Source organism: Bos mutus, chromosome 16 (genome assembly GCF_027580195.1).
Source record: "Bos mutus isolate GX-2022 chromosome 16, NWIPB_WYAK_1.1, whole genome shotgun sequence".
Classification (NCBI taxonomy): domain Eukaryota; kingdom Metazoa; phylum Chordata; class Mammalia; order Artiodactyla; family Bovidae; genus Bos; species Bos mutus.
The window spans coordinates 36,753,992-36,773,023 of NC_091632.1; the positions used below are offsets into that span (position 1 = coordinate 36,753,992).

Genomic DNA, 19,032 nt, shown 5'->3' on the forward strand with positions numbered 1-19,032 from the left:
ATGTTCTTATCGAACGTTTTTTATTAGAGGGCTGGACAAAAACATCAGTTTTCCTGCTGTACATTAAATATGTTTCCAAACTTCACACGCAATCAAGCTGCCCCAGAAAAGAGCAGAGGGCTGGCAGCCTCCCCACCATCAGGGAGGCCCCGGATCTGGTGACATGTGGCCGCTGAAGCCAGCCGGGAGCCAAGGGAGCAGCTTGGCTGGCCCTGGCCTAGAGCTCCCTGCAGAGCTTTGCTGTGATGTCCGCGCCCATCCCAGCCACGGCATCAGCGGCCTTGACAGCCAGAGGGTCCCAGAGTGACAACGTGGAGGCACGAGGCAGACGTCCGGTAGGTTTGGGGAACACCGTCACAGGCGCCCTCTTTTGCCTGGCTAAGTGTGGCCGCCCCAGGGCCGACGACCGGCAGGCATGCTGGTCGTGACTGCAGAGCTGGGCCGGGTGTCAAGGTGCCACATCGTTCCAGGTGGGCTGGCCGGGCCCTGGGAAACCCACGTGGCTGTGCAGCAGGCCATGTGCGCGGGGTGTGGGCCTCTGCTGCTGACGGCTGCACACTGGGTCTGGTGGGGCTCTCGCTAATGCCTCCCCCAAACTGTCCTTCTGATAAAACACACTAACTGTCCTTCGCAGGTCAAACAGCAGAGAAGTCACGGTGTCACTCCCCGATGGGGAAGCTGGCGGGTCCCACTGTCTTGTCCTGGCTGCTCCTGGAGCAGTGAAATCTGAGAACTGCCGGCCTGGATTGGCATCACCTAGAAGGCCGGAAGCTGCTGAGCCTCTCAGGGCACATGCCCCATGGTTCCAGGTGTCAGACTCCTCACGTGTCCCCCAGGCACCATCAGCTCGTCCTGGTTCAAGCTGAGCGTGGCCGACCGCCCTGTCCATGCCGGGAGGCTTGTTTTGTGGTGGGAAACCTGCACACTGTCCTCCAATCTCAGGCATGACACCTGGTGGTACTGGTTTACAAAAGGGTGACCCCCACCCCGCCCCAGGTCTGGCCAGTGCAGTGGGAGGGCCCGGCTGTCACCCACCGGCAGGCTCTGCAGCTCACCCCCAAAGCATCCAGCAGCACTAGTAAGAAAAATGATTTGACCAATTCTAAGGTCACATTAAAAAAATTTTTTTTATAAAAAGATGATGGTTTATGGCACCTGGAGACCCTGACGTCGCCCCTCGTCTCCAGCTGTAGTGCTGGCGCCAGAGGACTTAAAAAAGACCCTGAATCGTAGAAAAATAACTGCGCAGCTCAGTAACACACACACGGTTCAGCTTCTCAACCTAGAGCTGAATATTCACACCAATCATGGTGTCCTTTCCCCCCTGAATACAGTGATAAGCTATGTGTCTATGTGATTGCAGAACCCTGTGAGCAGTTCATTCCAACATTTGAGTGACTTCATAAAGAGCGCTGGCAGTCACTTCGGCTGTGAAGGTGGACACTGTGGCCTCCCCCCGTGGCAGGCCGGATGGAGAACTGAACAGAGGGTGCATATATCCTAAAAACACCGAGGTGAAGAATTGTTTAATACCACCTCACGGAAGCCCCGATGAGTTGGCGCAGTGGATGGCACAACCCAGGAGCCTCGGGTGGCAGCCTGGCCATCAGCGCAGCACGGTTACATGGGCAGCGGCGAAGTCCAAGTCCATCTTGGATGGGTACACCACCTTCAGATGCCCCTCCTCGTCCACCACCCGGACCTGCTCCACCACCAGCGGGGTGCTCCCTGTCACTTCGGCACCTGGAGTCGCCTTGGGGTCCAAGCCGTGTCCGCAGACGGCGTCAGACTCGGGGTCCGAGAGGGAACTTTCCTCTCTGTTTTCCAGAGTGTACTTGTTGATTTCTGCCATTTTCTGCAAATGAAAAATATCTTCTTAATCGAGAGAAAAAGCCAACCCAGGGAAGTCATGGTAAAGGGCTGTGGATGGGCCATCAGTCCTGCGGGGTCAGTGCCTTGGTGGGTGGCATGCGCAGGGTGGGGCAGGGCTGGCTCACCAGGATGAGTGCATCCATGATATCTTTGCAAATCTGCAGGCTCGCGGCGCTCGTCACTTCCAGAAACAGATCACTTGTGGTTTTCTTAATCTTAAAAAGAAAATGGGAAGATTTTAAGAAAGAACCAAGTTATCACAAGCAGATGCCATCAGCTCTGATGTCTCCTCTGCAGAAAACCCCTTGTGGCACGTGGACCCTGACGTGGCCCCTCCGAGGGGCGCAGCGCACACGGTGAGTCGTGGGCGGCCAAGGACGCCAGCAGCGACGTAGGTGAACGACACACACGACATGGCCTCAGAAACACTCAGATGCTGACAGCAGCCCCCACCTTGGTCTTCTCGCTGTTCGTGATTGGTGGGAAGGAGATCACGTCGCCGTCCGCATCCACGAGGCAGGGGTAGTGCTCCTTCCCGTCCAGCAAGTGCAGGTACCTGGTGGGAGCACACACAGTCTCAGGCTCGGCAGTAAACGCGGGCTGGAGGGGGGCTCTCTGTCAGGGCAAGGGCACGTTCCCTGGGCCTCCAAGGGGCCCAATCCCAGCCGGTGGGCCCAGCTGCCCCCTGCCTTGGCCTCTGTCCCAGGCACTTAGTGGATGTGCCAATGGCCACCCTTCCCCAGACAACACGCCTGCCAGGCACTGATTCTCTGAAGCCAGGAGATGCAGTGCTAACAGTGTGAGCGCCTCGAGGAGACTGAATCCCCGGGAGGAGTTAGAGTCCCCTTGCCAACCTGTGCAGGCCCGACACGTTCTGCCGCTTCTTCTGCTTCCTGTGCTCCTCAGCCTCCAGCTGCAGCTGTCGCACCAGGTCCTTGGCCTTGACCTCTCGGCGCCCCAGGGGGATGATCTACAAGGGGGAGAACTTCACACTGGCCTGGTGCTGTGGGTCCCAGTGAGAGGGCCAGCTGGCTGAGGAGAGCCACGTCATGTGCGGACATGTGCCTTCAGAGGTCACCCCAGGGGCTGAACCTGAAACCCCTTAAGCACAACTGCGTCCCCACGCTTGTGCTCTGAGGTGGCCGTGGGAGGAGACGGGGCTGGCACCCATCCCCGGGGAACCCTCCTCTGCCGGGCCCGCAGTGCCTTGTGTAGCAGCAGAGACTAGGAGCAGGACCTTGACAGGACAACGCACACTGCAGTCAGCCCCAGATCAGGGGGTTTGCAACTGGGATGTAAATAGCAGTTTTTGGTTAAGTTAATGAGCAGCTGAAGGAATCACTTTCAAATTACACCTCCTTTGATGTTTACTTTTGAAGGTAACTGTCGACACAGCCTGCCTTATCCTCTTGCAGCACAGCATGGTCACATTCTAACCAGGATGCTCTGACAATCGTCCACATGTATACTTTTCTAAAGCTACAGACGGAACACTGGGACTGCACACTGGGCTGTGAGCCTCACCTTGAAGTCCTGTGGGGGGCGGGCAGCATAGAGCAGGGGCCCCCGGACAGCTCCGAGGTCGTGGGTTGCGATGGTGGCCACCGTCCTCTTCTCACAGAGGTCCTCGTGCAGCTTCGTCTGCAGCAGGGGATCCAGGGCGGCGGTGCTAAGCGTGTGAGGCCCATCACCCTGGCCTCCAGAGCAGCCCCACCTGCTGCCTCCTTTCTCTGCCTCCCCAGCCACCTGTTTCTCTTGTGGAGCCTTCCTTAGAGAACTGTTATCTGCTTATTAGCAGGATTTTCTCTTTCCCCAACTCTTACTACACGATGCTCAACACTTCCAAAGATCCATCCCGAGCTAAGTTTGAGTGAATAAGCACAAGTGTGACTTCACAAGAAAAACCAGCCCAGATCTCAGGTCCTGGCTCAGCTCCCTCCCTGAACGCGTGGCCTTTTACAGGTGGCCTCAGCCACGCAACCATGCTTGGGGTTTCCCATGGGCAAGGATGTGCTGTTTATTTTAAAACCTGGGCAGATGTCACATAAAGACAACAAATTCCTCTTGTCTAAGTAAAGCTTCACAGAAACTCAACAACTCACCCAAGAATGTGCTGGCGAGAGCCGACAGTCCTAATACTATCTCATGTGAGACCAAGTGCGTCACTTACTACACAAATGTACTAGTGACATTTCAGAGACTCAGGACGGAGGCCCCTCCCCACCTACCCAGGCCAGGTCAGGGGAGGAAACCCAGGCGCTTTGCAGGAGTGACGCCCAAGGTCGCCAGGCCCACGGCCCATCCTCCCCGCCCCACGCACACAGCTGTGGGCACTCACCTGGCAGGACAGGAACCGCTTCAGCGCGTTCCCAGGCCGCAGATCCATGCCCCGCACGACAGCGCCCACGAAGAACGGCCGCACATCCCTGACCTCGGGGCTTGCCCGAACGGTCAGCAGGGAGGGGTTCTCTGACACGTGCAGGACCCGGAGCAGCAGCCGACTGGCCTCGTCCACTACCGCGTCCGCGCCCTCGCCGCTCTCCCTCTTCTTCCGCTCCCGCCTCTTCCGCCGGCCCTCCTCCTTGTCGGGGCCCTCGGCCTTGCCCCGGCACCGGCCGCGGCCCCCAGCACGCAGGTACTCCAGGATGGACCTGGTCTGACAGCCGCTGACCATCTTCTCCAGACGTTTGTCTCGCAGCCTGTTCCCTCGGAAGTTGATGTCCTTGAGCTTTGGGCAGTCAGCCAGCTCCGCCGGGATCTCGCTCAGCTGGTTGTTGGACAGGTCCAGTGTCTGCGAGGGAGCCCGGGACACATCAGATCCCCAGCTCTGGTCTGTTGCTGGGCCATGAGAGGCCCCCAAGGCCCACCCTCATTGACCGTCTGCCCTGTATCAGCAACACAACACACGCCATGCTTGCCCCCGCCCCGGTGCCCAGTATGGACACATGGACTGTCCACTGAGGGGAGGTGTGGATGGCCTGCCAGTCACCTCTCTAAAATTCTGCATGACCACTGTGTGCTCATGGTTGCCAACTACAGCACAATTTCAGGTCGACGGTTGGGTTGAGGAAAAAAAGATGGCAAGGAGGGAGGGGAATGTTCGGTGAAGAACAAGCAAGGACTTCACATGAAAAACACATTTCCCACAAGATAGTGATAGTGTTTTTATCGTTTTCAGTACTTATTTGGTGGCCTTAGTTGCCCCATGGCATGTGTGATCTTAATTTCCAGACCAAAGATCAAACCCACATCCCCTGCACTGCAAGGCAGATTCTTAACCACAGCCCATCAGGGAAGCCCCAAGATGTTTGTAAGTAAATGAGCAGAAGAGAAAGAACAGAGCACGAGTAACAGCGTCGCACTCCACGCTGAGATGCAGCGTTTCCAGCACACAGGGGATCCTCCTGTACCCTGCATGTGTGATGGTGAGTTTGCATCAATGCTGGGAGGGCTCTGGGCCCTTTGCTGTGATGTGGGAGGAGGGAGCGGGGGGCCACTGCTGTCTGTGCATCAGGAGGCCCGTAAGAAGGGACAGGAAGATGAGGGAAGCAGTCCTGAGTGCCGCTGACCCCCTGGGGTAAGAGGTGGTGGGTGGAGGGCAGGGTCCTGTGCCCTGGGGGTGGGGGTGGGGGAGGTGGGGAACAACTCAGCTGGTGGTAAAGAGGACAGCCCCTCCTAGGATACTGGCCACACCACTGTCCCAGGGGCCATCCAGCCCTGCAAGTAAATGGCTTCTTGTGGGGAGCTCTGGCGAGACCTTGCACAGCTTTGCTTACACCTGACCTGGGCTTAGGCACTTGACAGGGTGGCCTGGGGAGAAGCCTGCTGGCCTGGTTTAGTTGGAGCAAGCACAAGGGTTTGGTCTTTGAAAAGTAAGACAGTGATGGGTGGTAGGGGCTGAGGACTGAGGATCAGGGAGTGCTTGGGTGAGACCACTGCAGAGCCCCAGTGACAACCCAGTGGGCAGGCTCCTCTGGACACTCAGGAAGCAGCACTCACACCAGCATGGCCTGCGAGGAGTCCTGGTCCTGACCGGGACACAATGGTCCCGAAAGACCCACAGCCAGTGGCAGGGTTGTCACCAGCTGGGAAGGTGGGCAGGGGCTCTGAGGATGCTGTCTACTGTGGTTACACAGAAGGCAACCCCAAGTTACAAAGGGACCCTTCTTTATCACTTCTGTCTGGGGCCCTCTGGCTCGGCAGTCAGGCTGCAGCGAGGCTGGGACAGCAGTGTGGAGGGGCATGGCAGGTGGGAGTGCGACAGAAGAGCCTCCGCCTGGCAGGACCAGAGGCCTGGGGAGAAGGGAGCACTGCCAAGCAGGCTCTGATCCTGCATTCAACCTGGAAACAGAAAGAAAAGGTGAGCCCAATGCAGTCTCCAAGTGTCACCAGGGACTGAATACTCAGTGGTCACCAGGCTGCAGGTTAACTCAGCAGTCAGTGCTGCCTCTCTTGGCCTGTCCCTCCATGTGGGCAAGACTGGACGGGTGGGCAGATGGGCTGAAACGTGGCCCTTCCAGGCCACCCTGTGACACCTTGCCCCCCCACCCAATAGGACATGGTGGTGCCCCTGTCCTGCAGTTGCGCAGTGCTGAGCCCACGTGTCCTGTATCAGAAGACGCCTGCTCTGGAGGACTGGCCAGAGACACCTAGACTGATGTCTGCATGTGCACACCCAGCCAGGCTGGGGCCAGATGAGCTGGGTCCCGTGCCCGCAGGGAGGCTGTGAGCAGGAACAAAGGGCTGCTGTGTCACAGTCTGGTCTGCACATCCAGCCCTGGGGTCTCCTGTACCATCCAGACGGGCTTTGGCCGAACAGCCTGGACTCCACTGGCACCTCTGTGGCGTGAAGGCACAGCCGCCAACGATGGAGTGCGTCTGCCTCCGTGGTTAGAAGACCCTGAGACAGCAGCAGGGGAGGCGCCAGCAAGGAATCGGGGCAGGAGGGATCCCCAGCTCTAACAGAGCCGTGCCAGGCCAGCAGCCTGGTGAAGTGGTCTCCACAGGGCAGGTGCAGTAGTATCGGGGCGGGGTCATACAGGGCAACAATCACTAACACTGGCTATTTCTGAGCAGCAAGTGGTGGCAGCTCAGGACCTGCCCTGAGGCCCTGGGCAGAGTAGGGGGCTGGGCAGCTGCTGGGTCTCTGGGGGCCATGTCCAGCAGAAACAGGGAGACCACTAACAAGCAAAAACTGACCCCAGCAGCACCATGTGCCACGCCCAGCCCCACCTAAACCGCAGATTTGATGTGGAGTCCACAGGTTTCCCAAGTGGACCAGGAGCGCTGGGTGGGGGAGGGGGTCGAAGATGGGGGGGCAGTGTTGGGTCTCCAGGAGATGGGAGAAACCCGGACGTAACATCCACACAGGGAGTTCAATTGCACAAGAGGGTGGGAGATAAGAAATGCAGCATCACCAAGGGGAGAATTAAGTGCAGTTGGAGGCACCTCCTTCAGGGCACCTTCCCAGGACACCCACCCATTCCCTCCCTCCTGTAGGTGACACTGGCTGGCCACGGCCAGTCTCCACCCTAGATTACAACTTGACCACTGCTGGGCCACACTGCAGGGGAAGGACCCTAACTTCCTTGCTGAGACCACAGACACATATCCCTGGGGGTGTGGAAGAACCCCTCTGCTCCAGCTGAGGGGACCAGGACCCACCATCTCCAGCAGCAACTGATAAAATAAGAAGATGGAAAGATACTTCTTTGTGGAAGCTGATTCTGGGAGGAGTCCTGTATGTGAGTGACACTGGGCCTGGCACTGGCAGGACTGGGACAAACCCCGGACACTGTGCTCCTTCAGCTGACAAACGTGCTGTCCCAGGACAGCTGGGGGCATGTCCGTCCTGCCCATCCCTCCAGTGGTCCCCAATGGGAGTGCCACGGGTGTGGAGAGCAGTCACTGACAGGGCAGAGAGCTGTTAGTGGGGGCCCATCTCTGGCTCGTCACAGTCCAGCGGCTGAGTCCATGGGTAATGGAATCTGGTGGCGAGAAGCCTGGCTGGGGGCCCTGAGGCTGGGCCAAGGAGGAAGCTGGGCTCTCCAGGCAGCGTGGGCCGGGACGGGGAGGACAGCTCTGTGCAGCCTCCTTGCCCCCGTGGCTGCAGTGGAGACGAGGGTCCAGCCTTCACGACTCTCAGATGAGTGGACACCAAGGCACTCACAGGGGCCCTCTGTGGACTGGGGGTTGAGTGGGACAAGCAGGGGCTGTGTGCTGTCACTCTGGCGGCCCCTCCAGGTGCCCACATCCATGTGCTGCGTCTCCCGTGACTCTCGACTGAGCTCTCCTTACAGAACCAGCAGGATGCAGTGGACTCAGTGGGCTGTGGGGTCCATGTCTGCTTCCCGAGAAGGCCTGGCTCCGGAGCCCTGAGGTACCATGTGAGGGCAGACCATCTGGCTGGGGCGGGAGACGTCCCGAGATGACACAGAGAGAGGAGTCAGCCATGTCAGCTGAGCCCAGCCTGAGCCCACAGCAGCTGACTGCGGCCACACGAGCCATGAACAGCGGAGGCGCTGGTCCAGCTGGGCTGGCCCAGAGTGGATGACGGGGATCAAAGAAAACTGCTGTTGTTGTGTTAAGCCGCAACCTTGGCCCGGCTATACAGCCACAGAGGACACGCACCAGCACTGTCACCGTGCTGTCTTCACGACACCACTGTCACCTTCACAGTTCTCACAGGGGAGGGGATGGGCAGGAGCCCAGGGCGCTGCTACAAGACGCTGAACTGAACCCACATTTTCCAGTTCTGAGCTCAGCTGTCCCCCCACAGTGCAGGAAGGACAGAGAAAACTGGTGTCCTTGCAGCTCCAGCAGGTGGAGGGACTCTGCTTCACCCAGTTCAAGCAGCCGTTCCCCCAGGGAGGCATCACTTTAGAAAAGGCTCCCAAAGGACATTGAAGTCCAAGCAGATTCCCAGCAGCTCTGACGTGATGCTCTCCAAAAAACGGCCTCTTCATGTAACAGAGATGGATGGCAATCTAAAATGGGAACAAGGTGGGCCAGGAAACTGGGGGCTGAGCAGTGAGACATTCTCTCTGACCTGAGTGAGGGCATTCTGGGCACAACAAAGACGACTTTACGGGGCAGGTATGCAGAGCTACGTAGAACATTAAACAAAACAAACCCAAACTTTCACCTTCTGTAAAATCAAGAGTAGGAGACGGGTGACGCAACAGAAAGGGCTTACACCACGTGTCACACCAGCCTCTTAGGGAAGCTACAGCCCTGGGAACCAGTTTCTGGGAGTCGTTCCAGGAGCCTCCGGAGCGGCTTCCTGGAAACACCAGCAAGTGCGTGTCACTCTGTTCTTGCGACCACACACACACACACTTCTATCCTGACACAATGATGTTGTTCTTTGCAATGCCATGGACCGAAGCACGTCAGGCTCCTCTGTCCTCCACGATCTCATGTCCATCGAGTTGGTGATGCCATCCAACTATCTCATCCTCTGTCACCCCCTTCTCCTGCTCTCAATTCTGCCCCCAATCAGGATCTTTTCCAATGAGTATGACTCTTCACATCAGGTGGCCAAAGTACTGGAGCTTCAGCTTCAGCATCAGTCCTTCCAGTGAACAGTCAGGGTTGATTTCCTTTAGGATTAACTGGTTTGATCTCCTTGGTGTCCAAGGGACTCTCAAGAGTCGTTTCCAGCACCACAATTTGAAAGCATCAGTTCTTTGGCCTTCTTTATGATCTAACTCTCACATCCCTACATGACTACTGGGAAAACCACAGATTTGACTATACCAACCTTTGTCGGCAAGCAATGTCTCTGCTTTTTAATCCTGACACATAGACATTTGTAAAATGAGTTGGCAACATCTCAAGAGCAACTCCCGATGCAAAAAGGTCAGTTGCATACACATTTGATTGTTTAAAAAAGTCTGCACAAAAGGGATGGAAAAAAAGTGAAAGAAACAGAGGCCTGCCTCTTTAAGGACAAGAGCCTCTAGACTGGACTTAGGCCGTGGTGCCCGAAACCTCTGCCCTTCTGTCTCTTCCTCAATAGATTTACTAGGCCTTAGTTATGAGCCCAGCATTGTTTGACCCGGGGTCCCCAGATAAATAAAACAAGCAAGCAGCCCCTACACAGAACAGTCTAGAGAATGCTGAAAGCTATTCGCTGTGTACTCTGGGCAATCCTTCCCGCCTCCTGTAAGACAGGAATAACCATCCTTGCCTTGAAAAGTCGCTGCTGGGGTCCAGTAAACTATCCTGTGAGATCACACGAGGGGCCTTATGCAAATTCCAGTCATTTCACAGCTTCCTGCCCTGTCTGGGAGGTCCCGCGTACAGAGCTCACTGTCCTTTCGCAAATATTTGGAGATACAAACATTTAGCAATGAGTCCCTGCTGCTGACCTGCTTCCGACCTGAGCGGGAAGCCCACCCAGTTCGCAATCAAGAAACACAATCAAAGTGTTAAGCGTTAAAGCCCAGTTGTCAGCAGAATGTGATGCGAGCCGCGAGACCACCAGAGGATGGAGGTCAGGCGAATGGGAAGGGACCTGGGGGTGGACCGGCTTCCCAGCGGTGCCGACGCTGCGGTGGCCCTTCCCGGCCGAGGAGAAACGACTCAACACCGGGAGATCGCCCACCGCGGCTACCAGAGGGCCCGCCCCGCTCACCTTGAGCGACGCCAGGTGGGCGATGTCAGGGCTGAGCTCCCGGAGGCAGTTGTCAGCCGCCGCCAGTTCGCTGAGCAGCGGCAGCGCGCCGGGGAGGAAAAGCGCGGCAGGGAAGGCGTCCAGGCGGTTGCCGGTGAGGTTGAGGGTCTGCAGGCGCGGCGCGCACCGCGCCAAGTCGGCCGGCAGCTCGCGCAGCCTGTTGCCGCTAAGGTTGAGGCTCTGCAGCTGCGGGAGGCCCGGCGGCTCGGCGGGGCCTAGGCCCTGGCCCGGGGGCAGCGCCTCCAGCGCGTTGCCCGACAGGTCGAGCACACGCAGCGCGGGCAGCGGGCCAAGCTCTGGACTCAGGCCGGGCCCCAGCGCGTTGCGCCGCAGCACGAGGCTGTGCAGCTGCGGGAGGCCTTGCGCCAGGCCTGGGCCTGGCTCGCGCAGACTCCCGCAGCCGCTCACCTCCAGGTAATGCAGCAGCGGTAGGGTGAAGAGCCGCGGAGGCAGCCGCCCGCCCGCCGCGCGCACCCGTTCCTCCAGTCCGGGCCCCGTCAGCAGCAGCTCCCGCCGCCGCTCCCGCTCCGCCAGGTCCAGCTCGGGCCAGGCCTCCGACACCGCAGCCGCCGCCGCCATCGCGCCGCCGCTCCCGCAGCCCCTGCCGGTGCGCTTCCGGGGCATGCGGCGCAGCTTCCTGTCTGGGCCGGAAAGCGCCATCGAGAGCGGCGCGGGCGCTAGAGCGCCGCCGCGAGCGTCTTAAAGGAGCTGGGTAGAGTAGGGGCGTTGGGACCTTCAGCGCCTTGGACCCAGTTCTCGCTGTGGGCGTGGGACCTTGAAGCACGGGCAGCTGGTCGAGCCCTCCCACCAGCGAGGCTGTCGGGAAGCAGCAGGAACGACCGAGTCCCTAAGAAAGACCGGAGACCGAATCTGCGGACGCGTCGGCCTCACGGCCCGGGGGAGGTGCTCGGCAACGTCGTGACTCCCCGGGCTAAAAGCCGTATACAGGGCGAAGGGGGAGGAGATGCGTGGCTTTTGGGGGAGAGGAACGGGCCTTAGAAGACAAACGGGCGGGAGGACCGTGTGACACCGTCTATGTTGTTCCTCCTAGTCCCTCGGGGGTCTCGGGCGACTGAGTTCCTTTGGGAGGCTGTTTAGGCAAGAAGGGAAGTTCAGACAGGCCTCTTCCTGCATTGACTGATTTTCAGGGGCATACAGCTCAGAATAGCCAATGTACCGAGGTACACGTTTCCGGGTGGCATAGACCTTTACCCTTCAAACTCAACCAAGTTCATCTCGGTAGTTTCCCATCTGTTGGCTTCCTCTCCCTGCCCTGTGGCCATAATCACCCCCATGCGTGCATACTGAGTTGTGTCTGATCCTGCGACCCGGTGGACTGCCCAGGCCCCTCTGTCCATGGGATTCTCCAGGCAAGAACAGTGCAGTGAGTTGCCATTTCCTCCTCCAGGGGATCTTCCCGACCCAAGGATCGAACCTGCGTCTCCAACTTCTGCATGGCAGGTGGGTTCTTTACCACTGCGCCACCCGGGAAGCCCTGTAAAGCCCCAGCCGTCCTGTAATCAGAGTTGAGATGACTTTCCCTTGTCGCAAGCATCGAATAAGTCTTTTCAGTTTTTAACAAGCACCTTGTGCACTTTTTTTTCTTTATAGGTTAGTGGTTTGTGTATTGGAGTCATCAGGAAATTAGAAATGAATGTGGCCCCAGCCCCCTTGTCCAGAGATGCTGGCCTAGCAGTCTGGGCTGCAGCTCGGGTGTGGGGATTTACACGCTCCACAGGCATTTCTGTTGGGCAGGCAAGTTTGTGAGGCTGCTTGGGAGCAGACAGTTTGCCTGTGTTAGGACCCACGGGCCGGAAGTGTTTGGAGGAGGGGGTGAGAGGAATAGTGCTGAGGCCGACTGTACTATTCTCTGTTCCTGTTTTGTTAACCCCTCACCCCAGCAGAATTGCCAGTTTTGTTTTGAAATTTCTGAACATTGTATTGAAGGGTGATGGACTTCCAGAAGGCACAACACATCCGTGTAGCCATCATGAAGCTCAAGAAAACAATGATCACCAGTCTCTACAACACCCCCTTGTACCCTGACACTGTAGTTTTGCTGCTTTTTGGTGCTTCCTGTATATGGTGCAGGGCCAGGCCTAGGTCTGCGGGAGTCGTCTGTGTGTGGGTGGCACTTGGGCATTGTCTGCTCTCTGGTGTTTCAGTACATTTGAATGAGTGTGTGTGTGTGTGTGTGTGCGCGCCGCTCAGTTGTGTCTGACTCTGAACCCCATGGACTGTAGCCCGCCAGCCTCCTCTGTCCAAGGGGATTTTCCAGGCTAGAATACTGGAGTGGGTTGTCATTTCCTCCTCCAGAGGATCTTCAGGACACAGGGATTGGCATCTCCTTCACTGGCAGGCACATTCTTTACCATGGCGCCACCTGGGAAGTCTGTTGTGAATATACCGTGTTTATCTACAGCAGAGCCTGTGTGCTGCGCTGATTTCACCCTTGTCACCCTGTGACCCCACACAGGAAAGACACTGTTGTGACCAGTTCCATCTGTGAAGGACAGGCAGTGACTGTCCCAAGGTCAGGAGAGGTGAGGGGAGGCCCCTAAGATCTTGTCCGCCCTTGCACTTCCCTCCATGTGCACTGTAGCCACACCCAGAAGAGCTTTCAGTCTCCTCAGTGATTTCTTGGAAGATTGTACACCCATACTTAGTATCAGTGGCTTTCAGTTCCTGGGACCTGCATGTCCTCTTGCCTGCTTAGTTTCCTGGAGTAGGTTTCTGGGCGGCTGTGCGACAGCTTGTGCTAACACATGCCGTCTTGATAGGCAATGTGGGTAGTAACAGTTGTGTAGAAGCTGACACTGGACACCACCAACCACCACCACCAGGAGAGAGGATAGTGCATTGTGAGACAAGCTGAAAGCAGATGGCCATGCGGACATGAGCTGAGCTGCACACGGAGGTGCGAGTGACAGATCACGGGGTGGTTCCATGTGCACAGCATGTGAACATGCACACAGCAGCATGAGTGACAGATCATGGGGCGGTTCCATGTGCACAGCTTAAACGCACCAGACTCAGGGTTCCATCATGAAGGGATCCACGCCTTTGTGGTGAGTCCATGAAGACAGCAGAGGTGGATCCTGGGGATGGTGCGAGCAGACCCCAGTGCTATGGCTGCACCTTCCCCAGCCTGGCCCAGGTGCTGGGTCGGCCTGTGGGGGCAGCCAGTCCAGCAGACCCCTCTCCATCCCCTTCCCTGCCTGAGTCCTGGTTGCATCACTGTCCATACCCTGGTCCCCGCCCATGTCCCTGCCCTGGTTGAGGCTGGGGCTGGAGGCCCTGGGTGCCGGCCTCACTTGCCCTCCTGCCTCTGGCCCAGCCTTAGGATCCCCGAATTTGGTGAACAGCACTCCCAAGCGTTGTCTCCTTACCCTCCAGGGAAAGGAAGATCTCGATTCAGAACCCTCACAGTGGTGCCAACAGTCACCCCACAGTATCAGACGGGATGCCGCTCCCCTGCATTTCCAGGACTGATCTCCAGACACCAAGAGGCACTAATAGTGAAGGCACGGCCAGATGACTGGTGCGGAGGTGGCTATGGGCCACTCCTGGGGAGCCCTCAACCTTCAGGATAAGGGCCGCGAAAGGGGGCCATGGGGATGAGCCAGACCCAGGCTGCCTGCTCACAAGACCACCCCTTTCAGAATCTGACTCCGCTCTCCACTTGCACCTGCGGGATACCTCTTGATGGGGAGGGGCCTGCACACTGCCCCTGCACATGAGCATTCACACTTGGCTGGGGGTGGGGTGGGGGCTGTGGTGTCCATCCTGAAGCTGTGGGGGGGTGGGGTGGGGGGCTTGCTCCCGCCCCACTGGGAAGCATCCCCAGGTACCTTGGGCCAGAAGAAAGCTTGGAGCGATTTCAAGGCCATTTGGGCAGGTGGATGGCCCCACGCCTTCCGTCTCCCCCATCCCTGCCGTGGGCTCAGCACCTTCCCCACCTGAGCTGAAGGAGTGGAGGCTGCCTGGGCAGATCTGCTATGTGCAAGGGGGTAGGTAGGGGCCTTGTTAGCACCTTCCTCTCAGCTCCATTCCAGGTGGGGACCAAGGCAGAGACAAGCAAATCTGGACTCCACTACCTGGAACCTGTGCCCACACCCCCGTTCCAGGGTGCACAGAGGTGCAGGGTTTAGGCACTGAGCCAGTCTCCCTGGCTACAGTGGAGGTGAGAACAGCTGCCCCACAGGTCTTCAGAGCGTTCCAGAACACCCACGTGGGGGCACAGGACCTCTCAATGCAGCAGCTCAGGGGGTTGCTGCCTTAAGCCCTGACCCCAGATCCAGGAGACGCAACCCCACCCAGGGCTTCCCTGCCCCCAGTGGTGGAGGGCTGGGTGCAGGCCCCAGGGCTCCCAGGACTCCCAGGACTCGGGGCGCACGTTGTTTCGCAGGCTTTTGTTTTTAGTGCTGACCTAGTTTTTTAAAAATTTATTTGTTTTCGGCTGTGCTGCATCGTCGTTGGTGTGCGAGCTCTTCTCTAGTTGCAGTGTGTAGGCTTCTCATTGCAGTGGCTTCTCTTGCCGGGAAGAATGGGCTTCAGGGCGCGAGGGCGCCGACTGTTGCTGCATAAGGTCTCAATAGTTGCGGCTCCTGGGCTCTGGAGCACAGGCTCAATAGTTGTGGCGCACGGGCTTAGTTGCTCTGCAGTATGTGGGCTTTTCCTTGATCAGGGATCAAACCTGTGTCTCCCATATTGGCGGGCGGATTCTTTACCACTGAGCCACCAAGGGAAACCCCTGATCTAGTTTTTAAGAGCAGATGAGCAATGGCACAGATGAACACCTAACTGAGAGCAGGTGGAACCATACTCTCCCAGAGTTCACACCAGCTTCCCCCTCCTTCCTGTGCACAGGCTCGCTCACACACTCTGCCTGTGCAGGTAAGAGCACCGATTTTTGCTGTTTAAACTGTAATGCCCCTAAATTTCAAGTTTATGTATATGTGCAACCATGTCCAACTCTTTGTGACCCTATGGACTGTAGCCCGCCAGGCTCCTCTGTCCATAGGGATTCTCCAGGCAAGAATACTGGAGTGGGTTGCCATGCCCTCCTCCAGGGGATATTCCTGACCCAGAAATTGAACCCAAGTCTCCTGCAATGCAGGTGGATTCTTTACTTGCTGAGCCGCTTGTGGAAGGCTTCCCCTTCCACATATAAGGGGAAGCGTGTGCGTGCGTGTGTGTGTGTGTGTGTGTGTATGGAAAAAACTAACTTCAAAATGGAAACAATCATAAAATCAAAACTAGTAAAAGCTTAAAACCAGTCTACAGCAGAGAAAATACTGTTTTACTTACTTGAAAAGCAAAATAACCTTGTTGGCTGGTAAAAATCCCCTCTTTAAAAAGGAATAAAAAAACACAGGAAGAGATTAAGAGGTATGAACCTCTGATGGGAGCACAACTGGGGTATATATAAAATGTTCTCTTTATCCCACAGGATAAAATTGGTCACTATTTCTAACTTATGTGCAGCTTAAACTCTTTTAGCTTCTTTACCACTAAACCCACAAATAACTTATTTTAGGAACTAGACTCCCTCCTGGCAACTTAGTGCCCCCTGCCCCTTGCCCAGCAAACCTCAGCGACTCAGTGGCATCTCAGGGCTGCATCACGCCTGCATGTTTACAGAAGATGTAACTTAACCATAAGCTTTTCAAGTATAGTCTTCAAAGGGACAGAACATTTAGTAATCTTTTTATTATATTCACATGCTCAGGGGGAATTCAACCCTGAGCCCTGAAACAACAACAAAAATATATTACTTAGATGTTTTATAATTTTGGTACCTGAAATAAAGACAAATAGAAAACTATGTCAAAACATTAAAAAGTTGCAAATTTTCATTAAAAGTATTTACATTTGTATTCTAATGCCAAATTTATAGATAATTCTTTTAAATTAGAATACTCTGAAATATGAAAATAATAAATATTGTTAAATAGCCACAACATATTCATGAATGAAATTTCAGTTATTAATTACTGTGCCAAGTTTAGATATTTATGAATGGCCAAGGCAGCTTACAGTTCCTTTTTACTTTTTTATCCTTTATTCTTGGTTCCTTAATAGCATATAACTCTGTAAACCTTTTAAATGGCCACTGATCACTGCCAGGAATCATTTGAACATAAACACACGATTCTTCTGTAATCAGCAAGATCGACCTGTTTTAAATGCAATTAATTTTGTCAATCACTAAAAATTAAGTATTTTTATAAACATCTTTACATTACAATATACAGAAAACATTATATGTATGTTTCTTAGAAGTTTTGATTGGCGAGAAAAGGATAATTTCTTGGTTAACTTTTCTTGTTCTATTTAAAGGATTATTTTATGTATACTTCAGCAATGGGTTAGAAGGTTGTGGCAACACACCTTTTTGAATCAGGAAGAATCATTTTATAATTACCTTGGCATCCATACTCTGCTCTATTGAGTAAAGTTTTACATTATTTCTCCCTCCATACTTTAAAATTTTTTAATAGCGTATATTTTTGAAGGTAATTCTCTTTGTCAGTCTTATTCTGGCTCAGGATTTTGAGTCAACCACATGAGAAAGTATCAGTTCACCACAGACCGACTAGTACAGGTTCACTGTCACTAACTTACCCAGGGAGTACCTTGCTCAAATAGCTATTAGTTTTTCTTTTAAATATTATTATATATTTTGTTAGTTTTCATGGTTTGGAATTAAAATTTCTTACATTAACTGTGCAGTACAAATTTCATCAGTTCCGTGAGTTTCTAGTGGGCATCCTGGAAGCCTACCTGTCACACACTCAGGAGGAAGGCGTACCCCTGGGCACACGGCCGGGCAGGAAGGGCAGGGCTACCTTCTTTGGGTCTCTAGTGGGCTGGGCACCTGGGGACCACAGGCCTGGACACGAAGATGGCCTTTCCAAGCACGTTTTGGACAAACTCTGGCTTTTCCCTACAGCTACCTGGCTCTGGAGCCAGGCAAGCCACTTCCACAGGCTGCAGGGGTTGGGTTGGTTGGGGGCTGGTGAGGAGAGGTTTGGTTTCATCATTTTGCTTGGCTTTTATTAAAGTACGGTATAATGTGTTGGAGAAAAGAACATACAGTTCCAGTTTCCACAGATCCCAGTGGGTCAGTGTGAGGGGCTGGGCAGAGGCTCAGAGGCTCCTCTGAAAGTTACACAGGGTGGGGGTCACTCCATCTGCCCCAGGGGCTTAAGGAAAGGCCTTTCTGACTGACACCTGCTCACATGAGTGCAGGAGCATCAGGGAATGTCTCATATATTTTTAGGGCTTCATGCATGTAAAGAACTTGAAGCCCCCTGAGGAAGGGCCTGCTGTGCAGCCATCAGTATTAACCTCCGATCCCCTTGGGGTGGGGGCCAGCATGGGGCTGGTGGTGTCAAGTGGGCCACGCTCAGAGCACCTGCAGGTGAGAACTGAGGGGACTGGGCAGCGACCTTACTTCTCCACCTTGACCTTACTTGATGCTGCTGTGGACGTGCAGGCTCTGCAGGCTGATGGCTCCCTGACCTTGAGGGGAGGAGTCACAGCCGGGGAGGAGGAGCACAGGGTGGACTCGCAGGCACCAGCCCACCTTGTCCCATCCTGGCCCCGTGAGCCCTGCGAACCGTCCCCCATGCTGAGAGAGACCCACGTGCAAGAGGTTTAGAGGGAGCGAGGACTGGAGAGGTTGCTCTGCATGCGCCTGCCCGGTGCTGCTCTTTCGGCAGAACCATTTCCCTCTGTGACCCTGGGCGGGAGGGCAGAGACCCGATAGCAGAGCCATGGGAGACAGAGCCGCACTCGGGACGGGCACGGCCAGGAGCCTGGGGCAGCAGGGGCGAAGCGGGGGTCAGCACGTCTAGGGATGCTCCGAGGAGACACAGCCATGTCATGGGAGCTGCGCGGCCCCTCTGGAGGTAGGCGCTGCGTCCTGTCACCGCTTCGTGTACGTCCTGCTGGAGCCTTTACTCAGGCCCCCCTTCGGGGTGGGGATCTTGCTTCCCACCTTGGATCCTGAGGTCCCTGCCCTGGTGGCGGCTGGGCCTTTACCTGCAGTGGACATGCAGACACACAGAGTGCGGGGACACGTGTGAGCCAGGGCACAGAGCCCAGTGGCGGTGTGAGTGGCAGGTGTCACAGACACTGGGAGGAGCGGACTACGAGGGGCCCGGACGCACCTACCAGGGGGTCAGCACCATGCATGGCAATCACCCAGCCCGCAGGCGGCAGGGCCACCCACGAGGACACACGTGTGATGGCAGAAGAGGAGGAAGAGCCAGAGGAGCCTGGCGCACGCTTAGAAGGACCAAGCCATACACCTCATTTTCAACTTCAAAGCCTTGGCTCCCAGATGAGAAACCAGAAGCCACGTGGCCAGGGCCCCCCTTCCAGGCTGAGAGGCTGAGGCGGCTCCCCAGCATAGTGGTCCTCACTCACGGTGTGGGGCGCGGGAGGCACCTCGCATCAGTGGTACAGCCAGCCCA

General features: G+C 55.9%; 2 protein-coding genes and 2 long non-coding RNA genes across 9 annotated transcripts in view; 2 read left to right on the top strand and 2 right to left on the bottom strand.

The window, feature by feature from the left end:
• Positions 1-3: 3 nt before the first annotated feature.
• LRRC47 (leucine rich repeat containing 47) lies at positions 4-11,224 on the bottom strand. Its single transcript, XM_070385106.1, has 7 exons — positions 10,511-11,224; positions 4,211-4,663; positions 3,397-3,513; positions 2,727-2,842; positions 2,326-2,428; positions 1,998-2,087; positions 4-1,855 (listed from the first exon to the last, which is right to left on the bottom strand). Exons 1-7 carry the CDS (start codon positions 11,207-11,209, stop codon positions 1,607-1,609), a joined length of 1,827 nt encoding a protein of 608 aa, XP_070241207.1. The 5' UTR covers positions 11,210-11,224; the 3' UTR covers positions 4-1,606.
• LOC138991261 (uncharacterized) lies at positions 4,941-7,710 on the top strand. Of its 2 annotated transcripts, none has more exons than XR_011467257.1 (3): positions 4,941-5,297; positions 6,428-6,883; positions 7,372-7,710. It is a non-coding gene; the product is annotated as an uncharacterized lncRNA (long non-coding RNA). The 2 variants fall into 2 exon arrangements; XR_011467258.1 differs by lacking the exon at positions 7,372-7,710 and adding an exon at positions 6,076-6,232 and having other exon boundaries at positions 6,428-6,557.
• Positions 11,225-11,361: 137 nt separating the features above from the next.
• On the top strand, positions 11,362-16,894 carry LOC138991260 (uncharacterized). Of its 3 annotated transcripts, none has more exons than XR_011467254.1 (2): positions 11,362-12,010; positions 12,454-16,894. It is a non-coding gene; the product is annotated as an uncharacterized lncRNA (long non-coding RNA). The 3 variants fall into 3 exon arrangements; XR_011467256.1 differs by having other exon boundaries at positions 12,497-16,894; XR_011467255.1 differs by having other exon boundaries at positions 13,946-16,894.
• CEP104 (centrosomal protein 104) overlaps positions 16,242-19,032 on the bottom strand; it is a 40,660-nt gene continuing 37,869 nt past the window's right edge. For all 3 annotated transcript variants that reach the window (XM_070385104.1, XM_070385102.1, XM_070385103.1), the window contains exon 22: positions 16,242-18,598. In XM_070385104.1, coding sequence (XP_070241205.1) covers positions 18,483-18,598 — 116 coding nt within the window. In that variant the 3' untranslated portion in view covers positions 16,242-18,482. The remainder of the gene's footprint in view (positions 18,599-19,032) is intronic.

Excerpts from the sequence above, each read along its gene's own strand:
- LRRC47 (XM_070385106.1), bottom strand. The coding sequence starts at position 11,209 with ATGGCGCTTTCCGGCCCAGACAGGAAGCTGCGCCGCATGCCCCGGAAG. Across the intron at positions 3,514-4,210 it reads AGCGGTTCCTGTCCTGCCAG|ACGAAGCTGCACGAGGACCT; the intron begins GTGAGTGCCCAC and ends CCCCTGCTGCAG. Across the intron at positions 1,856-1,997 it reads TCATGGATGCACTCATCCTG|AAAATGGCAGAAATCAACAA; the intron begins GTGAGCCAGCCC and ends TTTCATTTGCAG.